Source organism: Ostrea edulis, chromosome 1, assembly GCF_947568905.1.
Source record: "Ostrea edulis chromosome 1, xbOstEdul1.1, whole genome shotgun sequence".
In the NCBI taxonomy this organism is placed as follows: Eukaryota; Metazoa; Mollusca; class Bivalvia; order Ostreida; family Ostreidae; genus Ostrea; species Ostrea edulis.
This window is the reverse complement of record NC_079164.1, coordinates 103,880,138-103,899,103: the sequence shown is the minus strand read 5'-3', so window position 1 is coordinate 103,899,103 and position 18,966 is coordinate 103,880,138. Positions and strand designations below refer to the sequence as shown.

At 35.4% G+C, this 18,966-nt stretch overlaps 2 protein-coding genes across 3 annotated transcripts in view; both read left to right on the top strand.

Annotated features, from left to right (window-relative positions):
* The first annotated feature begins 935 nt into the window (after positions 1 to 935).
* Positions 936 to 3,326, top strand: LOC130047348 (cilia- and flagella-associated protein 20). Its single transcript, XM_056142042.1, has 5 exons — positions 936 to 1,175; positions 1,730 to 1,809; positions 1,924 to 2,035; positions 2,147 to 2,335; positions 2,441 to 3,326. Exons 1-5 carry the CDS (start codon positions 1,092 to 1,094, stop codon positions 2,555 to 2,557), a joined length of 582 nt encoding a protein of 193 aa, XP_055998017.1. The 5' UTR covers positions 936 to 1,091; the 3' UTR covers positions 2,558 to 3,326.
* A 4,968-nt stretch (positions 3,327 to 8,294) lies between these two features.
* LOC130047336 (uncharacterized) overlaps positions 8,295 to 18,966 on the top strand; it is a 21,448-nt gene continuing 10,776 nt past the window's right edge. The window contains exons 1-2 of one of the 2 annotated variants that reach the window (XM_056142026.1): positions 8,295 to 8,847; positions 15,659 to 15,827. In XM_056142026.1, the coding sequence (XP_055998001.1) occupies positions 8,696 to 8,847; positions 15,659 to 15,827 (321 nt within the window). In that variant the 5' untranslated portion in view covers positions 8,295 to 8,695. The remainder of the gene's footprint in view (positions 8,848 to 15,658; positions 15,828 to 18,966) is intronic. The other variant, XR_008796249.1, reaches the window with a different exon arrangement.

Here is an 18,966-nt window from a genome sequence, read left to right as displayed (position 1 = left end):
CAAAGAAGCTCATTTTAGAGAGTTTATTATTTGTTTTGTCAAACAAAGATTGCGGTATGTTATTGTTTATGAAATTTTCAAAAGAAATGGATATCGATCGAAGTTTATTATATCTTTCAGATTTCAAGCATGTTTGGGGTAAATGTGTCATCAAAAAGTTAAAATTTGTAACTATACAAAGTTAAGATGCTTTATATTACAAAATATTTTACTTGTTTGTTTGTATACATAAAGAGACTCGAGTCTTTGTTTACATAACACAGATTTAAGGCTAAAATATTGCTTTAATTCTTGCATTCAGAAGGTCAAAATTTTGGCTGTCATGCAATATTAAATGAGTTATAGTTTTAATGTTTACCATAAAAAATGAAAAATATTTTTATCAAAAATCGTGAACCAGTTCCTTTAAAGCAAAGATTATCATAATGAACTAAAACTTTACAAAATTATATAAGCATGATGTAGACCATCCCTATATCTTTATTGAATAGGCCTACATATGCATGTACATCGGATCGAGCTTCAACCGCGTACCGGTCGATTCGTTTAATGTAACCGAGAAAATGTTTACTTAGATAGAATTTAATGTCATCTAGAAAATGTTAGATTATTATACCTAATATTTACCGCAACATGCAGTTTGCTATGCAAGTAATATCCTATACACATCATTCAATATGTTCAAATCTAAACAAACATCCAAAAAATCCGCGTTGGAGTCACGGAAGTATAAATCACACATCGTGGATATGCATGCGCATGTAGTTCCTCAATATTTTTGCCTTTGAATATACTTTTTGTTCACATTATGCATTCTAATTTCATTTTCATTGATACTATTATATATTTAATAGTATCATGTATTGCTAATAAAAATTCAATGATCTTATATGAAAAAGCGCCTTGGAAACTGAACTTAGCAACTGTATCGTAGAGCGACCCCTTTACCGCCCTTGGAAACGTAGTAAGTTGATCGACGCATAGCAAGATCCTCACTTAACGACTGAACACCACTGGAGAAGGAGCTGTGTAACCGGCGTCCAAAAGGACGAAGATAGATTGACTCAATTAATATACAGTAATATCTAAAGATGTTCAAGAACACATTTCAGAGTGGATTTTTATCCATACTGTACAGTATAGGAAGCAAACCGTTGCAAATTTGGGATAAAAAGGTAAGTCGAAGTTATCAATATCACTTTGCAGTTATCTTTCATGATCGCCATAGTGACATGGCTGGCAACATGAACATGCTTACACGATTGTAAGTTTTCTTGATTAATGATACCGACAGAAAGTAATTAGTATTATTACCATTGTTTTGTAAAACTAATGTGTAGTAAAAGGAATAAAAAAGCGATATCACTTGAATTTAAATCGAGGAAATGTGGTTGGTTACGAGAGCGGAAGTGAACCTTCCATTGTTTGTGTCTGAGCATAACATATTTACAGATGCTTTAAAACGTAGGAAACTTCATATCAATGATATCTTCGGCCTACATATGTGTGAAAAACGCCATCAGTGAACCTTGTACATTATTGCATTCTTTTAAAATTCTATTCTGCAACCTGCACGTAGTTGTTGCCATGCAGATATATCAAGTTTCATTGTTAGTTGGAATGTGAGAAAATGAGCGTTGCCATGCCTCAATTCAGGTGCATTTAACAGTATTTGGTATATAAATTACATTTTAGATGTTATTTAAACATGTACTTATTGATGTTGCAGGTGCGAAATGGTCACATCAAACGTATCACAGACAATGATATCCAGTCTCTAGTTTTAGAAATTGTTGGAACGAATGTCAGGTACGAATGATATTTATTTTCATTACTCAGTGGTGTTTTGTGATGCCTTGAATCAACCATGTAGTCATTTGAGTTTTTCAATCATTGTCTTATGCATTTTTCATATAATTACAGCACAACATACATCACATGTCCAGCAGATCCAAAGAAAACACTTGGTATAAAGCTTCCATTTTTGGTGATGATCATCAAAAATTTAAAGAAATATTTCACATTTGAAGTACAGGTAAGTTTCCTGATTTCCATGCTTCAAGTTTATTACTGATGACATTTTTCAATTTTCTCAGTTTGTGTAAAGTTGCAATTTGTATTGATAAGGTGTTTTGTCTCCATGCAGGTTTTAGATGACAAAAATGTCAGGAGGCGATTTAGAGCTAGCAATTACCAGAGTACCACGAGAGTAAAGCCATTCATTTGTACCATGCCAATGAGGTTGGATGATGGCTGGAATCAAATTCAGTTCAACTTGTCAGATTTCACAAGGCGAGCATACGGAACAAACTACATTGAAACCTTGAGAGTCCAGGTAAGATTGAACTATGTAATGCTAAAAAATCACAAAAGTCAAGTGGTGTATGAAATTACATGATTGAAGGACTTTGCTAAGGAATGTGTTGTTTGATATTTACAGATTCATGCCAACTGTCGGATCCGAAGAGTATACTTCTCAGACAGACTTTATTCAGAAGATGAATTACCAGCAGAATTCAAATTATACCTACCTGTACAAAACAAAACAAAGGCATAACAAACAATATTTGACTCTTAGAACATTTTAACTCAGTGTAAATATATCAACATTTTAAACTGTTCAAATTGCTACTCAAGAAAGTTCAAAAACGTCTGTGGATAAAAAATTGATCGTCGGACTGCAAAAAGTAATTGTGTACTTCAATATTAAAGTGATGTTGGACAGTATGAACAAACGGATGTTGGCAACACTGATGGAAAGAACAGTTGACTTGGCATGTATTGAACATGTGCCATTGTTTCCATGGGGCCATAACCGGTTAAAAGTGTTCATAAGCAGTTCTCTTGTTATTCTGTTATTTTCATGTCTTTTGAAAGAACACTATTTCTGTAGGCTTTCTGGTTTTAAAAACAAACAAAACCAACAACTCAGATCTGTATAGTTCTTGCAACCAAATTTAACTCAGGAATAGATGTTTCGAAGAATCCTGATTATTTTGTGATTGAAACTTGAGAAAATACATATTTGAGCAGCTGGATGACTGATGAGCGTATCAAAATGGAAAAAATATTAAATATTTTGAAAATGTCTGGAAGATTTATTTTTTTTGCAAAGTTGGGGATTTGTTGCAATATGTGTTATATATCAAAGTTATTTGTTATATTTTGTTTCAACTGATTTCCCAACTTTTCTTATTATATTTTTTTTTTCATTGAATACATTTCATCCAATCATTCAGCTTCATTTAAGCATAAGACATATGAAAAAATGTTCTTGCATTTTACCCATTGTAATTATAGGAAAAAATAAAGTTATAAAGAACAAATTATCTTGTTTTGACGATGATATTTGGGAAGGGGGTTGAATGAGATTATAAAACTTGTAAATATGCTCTTTTTTATGTGTGCTTGTGTTTGAGTTGCCTAAGGTGCTTAGTGAGTCTTGATTAGAGCATTGTAACTATGTCCGTATGTAATTGTTATGTTTTGGTTTGAGGTCCACAACGACGTTCAGGCCAAAAAATTTAAACCAAATAAACATAATATGAAGTCCACTTCAGTTTTAGTGTTGCTTTTAACATTTTTAAAAGATTTGATTGATCGAAAAACATTCCTTAGCTGTAGATAAGTTTGGGTTGCTTCAAATTAGTTTAAGTGTAATATCCACTGGCTGTAGAATGGGAATTACTTGGATATATCGATACAGTATCTGCTGTAATTTTAAAAAGGAAAGTTGTACTGTCATAAACCAAACAGGATGTATGAAGAATGATGGGTAATTTGACATACTATTAGGAGAGGCAATAATGCTTGTATTGGTAAAGCTGGCAAGGTATGTTTACAAGGTCTGTGAGTTGCATTACTCACATGAAGAGTGTTATTTTCTTATAACTTTCAACCCCCAATTGTTCCAGAGGGCATGGCTTCATGTTGGGTCAGACCCCCTGCCACATAATGTTGTGCCCCCTCTAACTGCAATTCCTTGATCCGCCCCTGGTCATGGTGTGACGATGTGAACAAACCTACATCTATGATTCCGCATCAGTCGGCATGATTAGAAATGGGTGAGGGATCTGAATATATAATAGGTACATGAAACATGGAGAAGTTTAGTAAAGCTTTAGCCGCTTTCATTTCAAATGATTTGCAATAAAAGTGCTAAAGCTTTACTAAACATCTGTGTGTTTCTTTTTAGCTCACCTGAACCGAAGGTCAAGTGAGCTTTTCTGATCACATTTTGTCCGTTTGTCTGTCTGTCCATCTGTCTGTAAACTTTTCACATTTTCATCTTCTTCTCATGAACCACTGGGCCAATTTCAACCAAACATGGCCAAAAGCATCCTTGGGTGAAGGGCTTTCAAGTTTGTTCAAATGAAGGGCCATGTCCCTTTCAAAGGGGAGATAATCACAAAAATGCAAAAATAGGGTGGGGTCATTTAAAAATCTTCTTCTCAAGAACCACTGGGCCAGAAGAGCTGAAAGCTTCCTGACATATTGCAGATTTAAGTTTGTTCAAATCATGGGATCCAGGGGTTGGATGGGGCCACAATAGGGGATCAAAGTTTTACATACAAATATATAGGAAAAATCTTCTTCTCGAGAACCACTGAGCCAGAAAAGCTGATTTTTACATGAAAGCTTCCTGACATATTGCAGATTCAAGTTTGTTCAAATCATGGCCCCCGGGGGTAGGATGGGGCCACAAGTGGGATCAAAGTTTTACATACAAATATATAGTTAAAATCTTTTTCTCAATAACCACTGAGTCAGAAAAGCTGATATTTACAAGAAAACTTTCTGACATAGTGCAGATTCAAGTTTGTTCAAATCATGGCCCCCGGGGGGTAGGATGGGGCCACAAGTGGGGGGGGGGGTCAAAGTTTTACATACAAATATAGGAAAAAGCTTTAAAAATCTTTTTCTCAAGAACCATTGGGCCAAAGAAGTTGACATTTACATGAAAGCTTTCTGACATAGTGTAGATTCAAGTTTGCAAAGGGTAGTTTGGGCCATAATAGGGACTAAGATTTTACATGCAAATATATATGGAAAGTCTTCAGATATGGGCCAAGGTGAGCGATGTGGCCCATGGACCTCTTGTTTATATTTTACATAAGTCTTGGATGGGATATCCCTTCCTCAGGACAAACAAAAAAGTTTTACTAATAAAAGGATAATTAAAGGGCCAAGCAAACACAGACCCCTGGACACACTCAAGGTGCGTTTTTAGCTCACCTGAGCTTAAAGCTCAAGTGAGCTTTTATAATCACTTGTTGTTTGTAAACTTTTCACATTTTCAATTTCTCAAGAACCACTAGCCAATTTCAACCAAACTTAATTGGGAAAAAGCATTCTTGGGTGAAGAGCTTTCAAGTTTGATCAAATGAAGGGCCGTTTCCCTTCAAATGAAAGATAACAACAAAAATGCAAAAATAGGGTGTGGTCATTTAAAAATTACTAGGCCAATAAAGCTGAAATTTATGAAAAACTTCCTGAAATAGTGAAGATTCAAGTTTGTTAAAATCATGACCCCTTGGCATAGGATGGATCCACAATAGGGGATTAAAGTGATCTTGTGACCTTGACCTACAAATTTGACCTACTTTTAATAAAAATCTGACCTATACAATATGTTCCGAACTATTTGAGGCAGATCTATCATATCTTGTTTATATATTTTTTATGGCAAGACTTTTTCACATCATGATTTTTTAACTTGAGTTTGACCTGCTTTTAAGAAAACATAACATATCAAATATATCCGGAACTATTTTAGGTGTGACTTTCATATTTTGTATATAGATTTTTTATGGCAAGACCTTGTATACAACAGTTTTTTTTTTATTCTTTTGAACTTGGAGTTTGACCTACTTTTTAAAATAACCCTGGTTTATTCAATTTCTCCTAAACTATTTAAGGTAGGGTTTTCATATTTTGTATAAAGGTTCTTTATGGCAAGACCTTATTATTCTTTGAAGTTTGACCTTGTGGCCTTGACCTTAGAGGCGAACTTACTTTTTGCAGCCCTTCACGGCAATGGTGACATCTCCATACAAGTGAAAAAAGAGGGACGTTAAACAGTATAAAACCAACCAACCAATCATATTTTGTATATTTATTTTTTATGGCAAGGCCTTTTATTTTATACCGTGACCTTAAAATTTGACCTACTTTTAAGAAAACGTAATCTGTTAAATATCTTCAGAACTATTCTATGTGGGTATTTCATATTTTGTATATAGATTTTTTTATGACAAGACCTTGTGATGCAATCGTATTTTATCGTGTGACCTTGACCTACTTTCTTGAAAAAATCCCGACCTAATCAATATCTCATGAACTATTTAAGATAGAGCTTTCATATTCTGTATGTAGATTTCTCAGGGCAAGGTCTTCATATCATACCATGATCTATGACCTTGTGACCTTGGTCTTATCCAGAACTGCAATATCATGTTAGTCATATTGGTGTTGATGCATCTCTATGTTATGTGAATTAATTTTCAGATATGTTGTGACCCTTTGGGGCCACAATATTGGGTCAAATTTTTTTCAAAAGAAACAGCTGCAATGGCATGATCAAAGTGACTCGGTTGAGTGATGTAGCCCATGGATCTTTTCTATGTTTTTATTGTAATGACCTTGTATCCACTATGTATCGAATCCACAACGTGAATACAATACAAAAATTATACAATGCACTCAAATGTTCATCAACAGTACAAAAATTATACAATGCACTCAAATGTTCATCAACAGTACAAAAATTATACAATGCACTCAAATGTTCATCAACAGGCCCAAAATATTACAGATGTAATTTGCAGTGTATATACATTACTTTTGTAGGTTTACTACAGTTTTAAGTGCTAGTGTTCTTTAAAGCTAAATCTCTCTCTCTCTCTCTCTCTCTCTCTCTCTCTCTCTCTCTCTCCACTTCTACAAATATGTTCTGTATTACTGTTTAATAGTGCTTTCCAATTATGCATTTAATGCATTGCAAAATTACTATTCTTTTAAACATACGATCTTGTTATAAGAAAATGGGACATAGTATTATAATATATATATGTTTATTCACCAATTAAAGACCCTCGGGGGGGGGGGGGGGGTTACAGTTTAACTAGTAAATAATTATAATAATATAGATAAATAGCAATAATTCAGATGTACTGCTACTGCCAGGGTTCACATTTCTGCACTGCACACATTTAACATTACATACGCAATACTGATTTCAGACGTCATTTAGATTAAGGTAGCTCATTACACTTAAAATTGTATTTATTGGCTCGTTAAAACGCCTCTTATGAAGTATGGTTTCACCATCGAAAGTGTGATACAAGCTCTCAATTATTTTATATGTATTTTTTGTGATTTCCCCCGGAATGATAAAAAAAAAAGAAAGATGTTTGCAAATAAGAGATTCTAGAGTCCAAATTTCGCTGTGATTTGGTGCATGATATGTATATATCTATCTGATAAAACATGCCTATAGTTGTTGCATCTAAGACAATATCTCTCATGTCGAGGATTTTATGAGCTGATATACGGAAACGTGTTCAACTTTTCCTTAATTTGCTCAAACTTCTTAATTGACCTTAAATAATCCTTAAAACCAAAGTTTTGTTTATATTTTATGATTACAAGAAAATGGACGTGTGGAATTGTGGAACACTTTTTCAGGGGTTTCGACCCCCCCCCCCCCCCCCCTTTTTAAAGACAATTTTTAAACGTCTAATATTATTTGATAACCATGAATTTATCTCATAACTGCTGATTGGCTGTACTGCCCAAACTTGTAGAGATTGAATGAAATATTTATTTCTTTGTATACAATTAATGAATAATTAGTTATACCGAAAAAAAGATTTATTGTTTACAATGGACACGCGCCTCATGCGCCTCCTCGGAATGGTTTATGATATTATTATTATTATGTTCTTCTTCGTAAACAATGTTAGTGCACACGGCCTCAGTATTTATAATATTATACTATATTATAGTAGTTGAATTAGGATGCTGATTTGAGGAATTTAAAGTTTTTACTCAATGATGAAAACTTTTCAATGTTTTTGTGAAATGATGTTTATTTTTACACCTCAATATATATTTCATATTTCGTCACTAGGTGTATACATATCTTAGGAACTTATAAACGTATACGCCTAGATAAGTTTCTGAAATATGATATGAATTCTAGCAAATGTTATCGGGAAGGACCTGGGTGGGGAATTTAATAGTAAATATATCTTGCTAAAAATCATCGTTGACGTTGACGTTGATATTGTGATATCTAATTATAGACACAATCGAGTTCGGGGGGGGGGGGGGGGGGGGGGGGGGGGGGGGGGGGGGGGAGGAGAGAAGCAGGACCGTGGCCATGTACGTATATTTCGCTTGTCTAAAGTGCTGGATTGTTTTCTTCTGATCTGACGAATGTACATCAGTCGTGGATACGGAACAGCTGCAGAATGAAGTGTAAAAAAGAGCGTCGACACAAAACCAACAATCGTTGTGTAATATAAATAGCAGTAAATGGTGGCAGTGGTATCTAGGCTATGACAACATCAGAGCGGACTTGTCCTGGCTCATGCTCATGATTGTTTATCTGTTTGTAGCAACGGAGGTTTTATTGTAAACTGTCGAGGTATTCCGATTGAAAATCGAAACTGAAAGTAGAGAACCTCTTCATATGGCCTATATGGCGGACTGCAATTTTGACGATGTTATTGACTACATTACTTCTAAGCTAGAAGGTAATCCTATATGCAAGGATGTACGACAGCATTTGATGTCTATATCATCTACAGCAGATCTAAGGGAAAACCAACGAGCCACAGAGAGGTAAGAGACCACAGGCGCTTGTTTCATCATAGCTACAGCTACACTATAATTTAATAACACAATCATAGCTTACTAAGTTTATAAAACAAGCACCTGTGTAAGTGACTCCTGAAAAAAAAAAGACATAAAGATTTCCTACAATAAGCACTTAGATTTCGGAGGGGGGTGGGGGATCACAGAAATTTTTGTGACAATTTTGAAAGTATCTATTTTTGTGGTATTAGATCTATACTTTAAGGAGGTTTGCTACACCAGAGAAATTTGATGTAGATGAAAAGTGGAGGATATGTACAACAATATTTTGAATTTGAAAATTTTCAAGTTTACTTTATTTTGTCAAAAAATACAGTTTTAGTAGAAGGTAATCTGAAAAAAAATTTAAAACCCCTGCTGGACTCGAACCTGTGACCTACAGTTCAGCAGTCGGTATTCTAACCTACTGAGCTACTCGGCTAGGTATTTATAATAAATGGAAAAGGAAAAGTCAAATATTGCTGATATTGATTTTTTCATCCACGTTTTTAAAGGAAGTCAGCCATTATGACAATGTAGAGTACTACCTTAAGAATTTTACTACAATAATATAACTTTGTATTGCATGTAATTATTAAGAAGATGGAACAGTACACATGTACACACTGTAGGCTAATCCACAGGTACGGCTGGATATATTGATAAAGGAAAAATACTCATATTTGTCCTATTTATATCTATCTATCGATTAAAATTCAGATACCTCAGTGGTAGTCTGGGCAAAATTAGATGCTGAAAAGGATTGCTGAACTCATGTTGTACATGTCCTATGAATGTAGATGGACAATCATTTTTAATTAGATATGTGTCTGTATGACTTGTACTTTACACACCTGCTGTACCATTATTGATAATTACGTTGTCGTAATTTACACTTTTGCCATACACTCATTAGTAACTACAATATGTAGGTCATTGTAATTTACACACCTGTCATATGCTAATTATCAGAAAATTAAATTTACACATCTGCCATACCCTGATTAGTAATAAAAGATATTGTAATTTTATACACACATGCGAGTGTCTTAAGTATATATATGTACAGTGATTGGTATAGATATATATTACATACTTTACACTCCTGCAATACGCCTGTCAACCAGTACTTTTAATTATCCCCCTTTGTGGGGTCAGCCAAAGGCCAGTTTTTAGCCGAGTTGCGTAGCAAATCTCACCTTTTAAATTGGCGAAGGATGGGTGTCCAGTTGGGCGGGTGGTTGGGTGGGTGGGTGACGTCCACAATTAGCTTGTCTGGTCTCTAACTTTCATACTTTTTGGTGCATCTTTGTGAGACTTGCATAACATGATCACATCCAAAAGAGAAAAGTTTATTTTGAGGTCAAAAGGTCAAAGGTCACTTTGTCACTAAATGCTATAGATTTGAGCTTGTCCGGTCTCTAACTTTCATACTACTAGGGGCATCTTTGTGAACCTTACATATCATGATCACATCCAAAAGAGGAAGGTTCCTATTTATTTTGAGGTCAAAAGGACAAAGGTCAAGGTCTCTTTGTCACTAAATGCCATAGATTTGAGCTTGTCCGGTCTCTTAACCTTCATACTACTTGGTACATCTTTGTCAGACTTGCATATTTTGATCACATCCAAAAGAGGAAGGCTCCTATTTATTTTGAGGTCCAAAGGTCAAGGTCTCTTTTTCACTATATACTGTAGATTTGAGCTTGCCTCTAACTTTTATACATGTACTTGCTGGTGCATGTTTATCAGACTTCAGATCCTGATGACATTCAAGATTCATGTTGCTTTTGAAATCCAAAGGCCAAAGGTCTAGGTCATTATCACACTAAATACCTATTGCGGCCAAACACATTCCAAACTGCAACTCGGCCATACGCATCTTTGATGCATTTTAGCGATTTTTCTTCTTTAACCTACCAAATGTACATAAGTTGTCCCACCCTGGGGCATTATTGCAGTTGATTGGAATTATTGATGAAAATACCACATAAGCAGAATTTTTAGTGAGGATTTAATTTTTGCATTATTAGTGAGAGTGATGAGGTCACTGAAATTGAACATCGGAGGTAATACAAGGGCGAATCAATAAGTAACCAGCCTAACTTATTTCTGGTTGAGATCCACCTCTTCTTTTTCGATGTAATTGCCCTCTAGTGTGATACACTTAGACCAACTGTGTTGAAGTGCCATCAGCTCAGAACTGAAAAAGTCAGGGTCCTTTCCATTGACCCACTCCTCAACTGCCGTCACAATTTCTTCGTCAGACCTGAAATGACGTCCATAGATATCCTTTTCTAATTTGGGAATAGGAAGAAGTTGCTAGGAGCTAGGACAGACAAATAGGCAGGATGTGGTATTAATTCATACCTGTTTTGCTCTACAGCATCTATTGCAACTTTGCAAGTGTGGACTCTCGCGTTGTCCTGTTGCAGCAAAACTTATTTAGAGAGTTTACCTCAGCATTTTTCACGGGTTGCGGTTCTCAGCAGTTCTAGCAAGTTTGTATAGTACACTCCTGACCAGTTATTGTACTTCTCTTGGGTAAAAAGTCCAACATAATAACGCCTTTTGTGTCCCAAAATACTGTGGCCATCTCATTGCCAGCAGATGGTTGCATCTTGAACTTCTTTGGCTTCGGGGACCCAGGCCCTACCCACTGATGACTCCGAGCTTTATTCTCTGACTAATAATAATGAACCCAAGTCTCATCTACAGTCATCAGATGCAAAAGAAAATTATCTTTTGACCCAAAACGCTTCAACAAGGCGCTGCATACTGATGCTCTGGTTGCCATTTGCTCATCGCTAAGGGATTTGGGGACCCAACGGGCTGTTAGCTTGCGCATACCTAAACAATCATGTAAGATTGTTGAAACGCTACCATGTGAAATGTCTAATGCCTGTGCTATTTCTTCCACCTGAATTCACCTTTTAGAGTATACCAGATCCCGAACTTTCTTAAACATTTCTTCGTCGGTGGCATCCAGTGGGTGTCCAGACCTGGCTTCATCTTTTAAAGACGTTCTACCGCATTTGAATTCCCCTACCCAGAATTTAACCTGAGCATAAGATGGTACACAAAACCTATAAACATCGACTAACTCGCTACATGTATTTCCTTGCATGTTTACCTTTTAAATACAAGTACCGAATTATAGCACGATACTCAACTTTAGATGAAAAGCATGCCTTTGCATCACTAACCATGTTGAGATTCAATATCTTTTTAAAGAATGACTCGATACGTGTGCAATTTTGTAACCAGGTATAAAACTTGTATTGAAAGAAGGCATGGAAATCGTGACCGTCTCAGTCAATCAGAAATGGGATAGGCTGGTTATTTATTGACTCACCCTCGTAGCTATCTTCCTTGGAATTATAAAGTTGCTAAAATTAGCTCTCGCTAAATATATATAACCCGTAATTTATGGGAAAATTGCAAAATTTTTGTCTTGCTAAAAATACCACTTATACAGTATGACAAATGTCAAAGCTACATGTAGCCAGGTGTTGGATCTTGGATCCACCTACTTGTGGTTCAGGTTGTCTGATGTGTTTGTATGTCACGTGACTGATTAAAAATAGAGAGAAAGGGTGTGAGAGAGAGCGAGTTGTGTTCACATGTCTACTAAAAATCATTTTTACCTGTCCGCCCCATACCTACGGCATGCACCCCATCAAGGTTGAAGCATGTAAATTATGAAGTAACATTGTATAGGGTTATGTAGTCTGGTAAGATTTATCTATTATTATATCAATAGTTCAGAGTTTAATGCTATATATTTAATATAAGAAATCTTTCTAAGCATAAGTTAATTTGGTGATATTTAGAGTTAGTAAACTGCATGTAAAGTATGAATGCTAAGTACATGTATGTTGTACGAATGTTGTTACGGTAGGTTTTTTCCATAAAATATAATATTTAAAAACCCAAGAATATTGTTACTGGTCTATCGATGGGTTACATACTGATCAGAGAATTACAAAGGTCAATGTAAGGAAATAAGATTTTTTCATCGCAAAATGGCAGACAAGGGATGTAACTTACAGGGAAGTGTTGATATGCTGTCCAAACATAATTGTGTAGCAGGAAGGGAGAAAATGCAACGGACCAGACTGGAATTCGTAATCGAGCCCCCTGAATCTTTAGTCAGGTGCTCTACCAACTGAGCTAACTGTCTACCAGCAATTGAATCCAGTTGACAGCTACACTCCTCCCCCCTTAAATGTCTTCACAGCTGAAGACATCAACCCAGGATCTTTATCCCCTGGCAGGCATTTTCACCTGTCAGTTCCAGGGGCTGGTCTACGGCACCAAATGTAACAAGTGAAGAGAGAAAATCCAACGGACCAGACTGGGCTCTAAACCTGGGCCCCCTGAATTTCTAGTCAGGTGCTTTACCAACTGAGTTAATTGGCCACCGGCGATCGAATCCGGCTGACCGCTACAATTGATAATTATATGGCAATTAATTTGTCCTGGCTTTAATCCATATTATCTTGGTATCCATATTATCTAGGTGTCCATATTATCTAGGTGTCCATATTATCTAGGTGTCCATATTATCTAGGTGTCCATATTATCTTGTATCTAGAACACATGTATGAACCTCAGTTACAATGAACATCAGGTAAAAGTCCGGGCTATTTTATTGTTATATCTATACACGAGACCAGTGTTCACTACTTACATGTGCAGTTACAATGAACATCAGGTAAAAGTCCGGGCTATTTTATTGTTATATCTATACACGAGACCAGTGTTCACTACTTACATGTGCAGTTACAATGAACATCAGGTAAAAGTCAGGGCTATTTTATTGTTATATCTATACACGAGACCAGTGTTCACTACTTACATGTGCAGTTACAATGAACATCAGGTAAAAGTCAGGGCTATTTTATTGTTATATCTATACACGAGACCAGTTACAATGAACATCAGGTAAAAGTCCGGGCTATTTTATTGTTATATCTATACACGAGACCAGTTACAATGAACATCAGGTAAAAGTCAGGGCTATTTTATTGTTATATCTATACACGAGACCAGTTACAATGAACATCAGGTAAAAGTCAGGGCTATTTTATTGTTATATCTATACACGAGACCAGTGTTCACTACTTACATGTGTAGCATTTTAACTCACTGGTCCAAAGGACCAGGACCCATGCAGAGTTACTGGTCCTGTAGCAGAGTTACTGGTCCTGTAGCAGATTTGTCTTTCCTTCTGGTGACTCAAGATAGGGGATTAAAAAATTTAAATGTATTGTTATTAGAATATGTCAAAATGCAAGTTTTGATAATTGATTTTGATTTATTACAATTATTCAGAATATTCAGAAATATTAGACACTGATGTAACATCATAACAGAGAAACTATTCTGGTTGCTTTCTCTAAATTTTCTACAACATCAATGTCATTAGAATTACATTCAAATTTTCTACAACATCAATGTCATTAGAATTACATTCAAATTTTCTACAACATCAATGTCATTAGAATTACATTCAAATTTTCTACAACATCAATGTCATTAGAATTACATTCAAATTTTCTACAACATCAATGTCATTAGAATTACATTCAAATTTTCTACAACATCAATGTCATTAGAATTACATTCAAATTTTCTACAACATCAATGTCATTAGAATTACATTCAAATTTTCTACAACATCAATGTCATTAGAATTACATTCAAATTTTCTACAACATCAATGTCATTAGAATTACATTCAAATTTTCTACAACATCAATGTCATTAGAATTACATTCAAATTTTCTACAACATCAATGTCATTAGAATTACATTCAAATTTTCTACAACATCAATGTCATTAGAATTACATTAAAATTTTCTACAACATCAATGTCATTAGAATTACATTCAAATTTTCTACAACATCAATGTCATTAGAATTACATTCAAATTTTCTACAACATCAATGTCATTAGAATTACATTCAAATTTTCTACAACATCAATGTCAATAGAATTACATTCAAATTTTCTACAACATCAATGTCATTAGAATTACATTCAAATTTTCTACAACATCAATGTCATTAGAATTACATTCAAATTTTCTACAACATCAATGTCATTAGAATTACATTCAAATTTTCTACAACATCAATGTCATTAGAATTACATTCAAATTTTCTACAACATCAATGTCATTAGAATTACATTCAAATTTTCTACAACATCAATGTCATTAGAATTACATTCAAATTTTCTACAACATCAATGTCATTAGAATTACATTAAAATTTTCTTTTAAAACATCATTAGGTACAAGGTCGGCATCTTAAGATGTAGGCCTCCTAACTGGTTCATAAAACAATATTTTGATAAAATCAGAAGTAACTTTATTCATTCTAAATCTTATGTATACTTTTCAACCTTGTTTTATTGTGGGTGAGGGCCTGATTTTTCATGAACTAAACATGATATTTTTTAACTTGCGCAATGGACAGGCTTTGTTTTAGATTGATTGAACCTCCTGATTATTTCTCGGTCTTGGGTTGACGGACAGGCATTGAAGTTTAACACTGGATGAGATGACCTTATTTAACAATATACATGTATATTATCTATTCTGATCTGGCCCTAGCTTTATTACTGATAACAGTCAGTGAAACTCTATGTAACTGTTGCTTTTCCATATATTGGTGCCATAAGCATATCCTTTCTGTCAACTATAAATGGTGATAAGTAGGCAATAGTTTGACCTTTCCAATTTTGATGAGGGTATACAATATTTCATCTGTACTTTCTTCTATCGGCAGCTGGTTGAGATGGGCCAGACATGAGAATCACTTGAAGGTCATTAGCGCTGGAATACCTATTGGGGTCCTTCCCAGTGGACTGGAAGGGGAGATCATTGATGTCAAAGTGTTCACCAAGCGAGGACCAGATGATGCTATCTATGACAAGAACAGGGAAATCAGAAAACGGGTTTGTACATTTTACAAGAAATGCATGTGGTGGGATGTCTTTCATTATACCAAATCAGTTGTCAAATATTGATTATTCATATACATTCATTGTCAAAAACCATGATTTTGAGTCTACAAGTTCCATTAAATTTGATGAGAGAGAGAATCATGGGTTGCCAACGAAGATGTATATTGTATGTATAAAAGAGTTTTAAAAGTCTTTTTCTCAAGAACCACAAGTCTGCAGTTAGTAATATTAATATGGACGTATCCACAAGTCTGCAGTTAGTAATATTAATATGGACGTATCCACAAGTCTGCAGTTAGTAATATTAATATGGAAGTATCCACAAGCCTGCAGTTAGTAATATTAATATGGACGTATCCACAAGTCTGCAGTTAGTAATATTAATATGGAAATAACAACAAGTCTGCAGTTAGTAATATTAATATGGACGTATCCACAAGTCTGCAGTTAGTAATATTAATATGGACGTATCCACAAGTCTGCAGTTAGTAATATTAATGTGGAAATAACAACAAGTCTGCATTTAGTGCTATATCATCTGCAAAATCTAGGTCTTCTAGCATTTCTGTTAATGTCCAACTGATTCCCGCTCACTTGTTTTTGGTGGTATCTTGCATGATCCAGTTAATGCAGAATGTGAAGAGAAGAGGGGAGACCAGACATCCCTGTTTTACTCTCGTCTTCAGTTTGAACTCTTTTGAGAGGTTTGATCCACAGATCAATCTGGCATTTAGGTCTGTGTACAGCATCTTAATGATGGAAATGAGTTTGCTAAATGGCTGTGTGATGGGTAAAGTGTGTGTGTCTGTCTGTGTCTGTGCTTGTCACTATCGCTTTCAACTCCACCCCTGGCTAGCAGTTTGCTGTGAAAAGTAAGCGAAATTTGTAAGTCTTATCTGCCAGCTCTAACCTCTCTGCAGTTAGATCTATGTGGTCCAGATATGGGATCTCTCCTCTAGGTAGATGGACATTACAACCCCATGCAGAACCACAAGGTCTTGGAGGTGACTAGGCCCCTAATGCACGGTATGCATGGCCCACCGATGAGTGGATATACCCAGGTACCAACAAACCTAACCCCCGCCCCCCAGCTATGGGTCAAATAGCTCCACTGTCTTGTGGATGGCTTGGGGAAGTAAAAAAACTGGAAGTAAATCCAGACAGAAAATCTGTGTTGATGAACACAAAAGCAAGGTGAAGCAGTCATCTAAGGGAAGGACAACACTGTCAGAAAACCACCGTTCCTCCGATTTCAGGGGGTTATGCTTAGGGCCAGCAACCCTAACATGTCAAACAAAGATGCTGCAGAAACCTTAACCAGAGAAGTATCCTCATTTAATGTGGATTAAAATTTGTTCAGACTATGATCTCTGGTATCAGGTCAGGGTCACAACTGGGAATTTGTATTTTTACATAGGGATATATAGCAAAAGTCTTCTTTTTTTATTTGAAGAGTCACAGGTTTATAGTGTAGATTTAGTTCAAACCATGATCACTAAGATCATGAATCTGTTAGATATCCTGTTCTCAAAACCAAGCATCCTTATGTAGCATAGACTCAGGTGTGTTTGAAGCTAGGACTTGGTTATACCCCCCCCCCTTTTTTTTTTAAAAAAGAGGGGGGGGGGTTGTTGTTGGTTAGTCTGTAGACCAAAATCTTGTCTACTCAATATCTGAAGAAACCTTTGCTTGACAGTTACCAAACTTGTTACAATATTTGCCTCTCGAAAATAGATGACCCTGATTGATTTTTTGGTCCAAAGGTCAAGGGTCAGTCTGTTGGTCTGTAGACCAAATCTTGTCTTCTCAATATCTAAAGAACCCTTTGCTTGACAGTTACCAAACATGGTACAATGGTTGTCCCTTGAGAATAAATGACCCCTTTAGAGTTTCAGTCAGGTCACAAGGTCAAAGTCAAAGGTAACTGGACATGGTAAGATTTTGTCCACTCAATATCTTGAGAATGCTTTGTTTGACAGACATCAAATTTGGTACACTGGTTCTATCGGAAGAGTAGATGACTCATATTAATTTTGAGATCACAAGATCAAAGGTCAAGGGTCAAACTGGACATGATAAAATATTACCCACTTAACATATCTAGAACTTTTTGCTTGACAGACATGAAACTTGGTACACTGACTTCTCTTAAGAAGATGATCCTATTGATTTTGAGGTCACAAGGTGGAAAGTTAAGGCCAAACTGGACATAGAAAGATATTGTCTGTTCAATATATTGAGAACCCTTTGCTTGACAGACATCAGACTTGGTTCACTGGTTCTACATCAGAAATAAATTACTCCTATTGATTTTTAGGTCAAAGGTCAATGGTCAAACTTCTCTGGACATAAATATTGTGCTCATTGCCTCCTTCACGATATGATATGTATTGCAATACTTATGCCACGATTCAATACAATACAATTTACAGAAGAAACCAATAATAACATTAAAGAAAAATTTATTATTAATTACCAAGATTCACAATCAAAATTTTAAAAGCAAAATGTTTCCTAAGTACCAAACAGTAAGATGCCTGTAGGGTTAACAACGGTTTGAATGTTATTCGATGCTATTTTGTCATGCAGGTAAAAATAACAAGTACAGACCGAGCCTGATGTATTTTACTGAACCCGTTTGAAATGAATGTATTGAACCAAAAATCGAGGCAATGAATTTAACATTGAATCAAACGTTTATATTGAACCGTATCGATATTTCGGTGAATCGTTTCAGCCCTAGTGCTCAACATCTAAAGAATACTTTGCTTGACAGTTACCAAACTTGGTACAGTGGTTGCCCCTAGAGAGGCCATATATGTTTCTAAAACATTTCTTGTTTTATGGAAGAATTTTAATAGTGCTTAAAAGTTTGTTTACGAATGTATAGGAAAATTTTTCAATAAATTTTTTAAGAATCTGCAAATACTTCATATACAGTAATATATACACCATTGTGTTTTTAATGACGACAGCATCAGGGTAGGCCGCAATAGGAATTTAAAGTAGTTGTACATAGTAAAATTAAAAAAAAAAAATTTCAAGTGTCCCAATGGTACAGTTTGTAGAAATGGTAGGCAAAAATCCTTATGTAGTATAGATTACAGTTGGTTCACACCATGACAACAGG

Coding starts and splice junctions, on each gene's coding strand:
- LOC130047348 (XM_056142042.1), top strand. CDS start 1,092: ATGTTCAAGAACACATTTCAGAGTGGATTTTTATCCATACTGTACAGT. Junction 1,176..1,729: donor TGCAAATTTGGGATAAAAAG/GTAAGTCGAAGT, acceptor TTGATGTTGCAG/GTGCGAAATGGTCACATCAA. Junction 1,810..1,923: donor ATTGTTGGAACGAATGTCAG/GTACGAATGATA, acceptor ATATAATTACAG/CACAACATACATCACATGTC.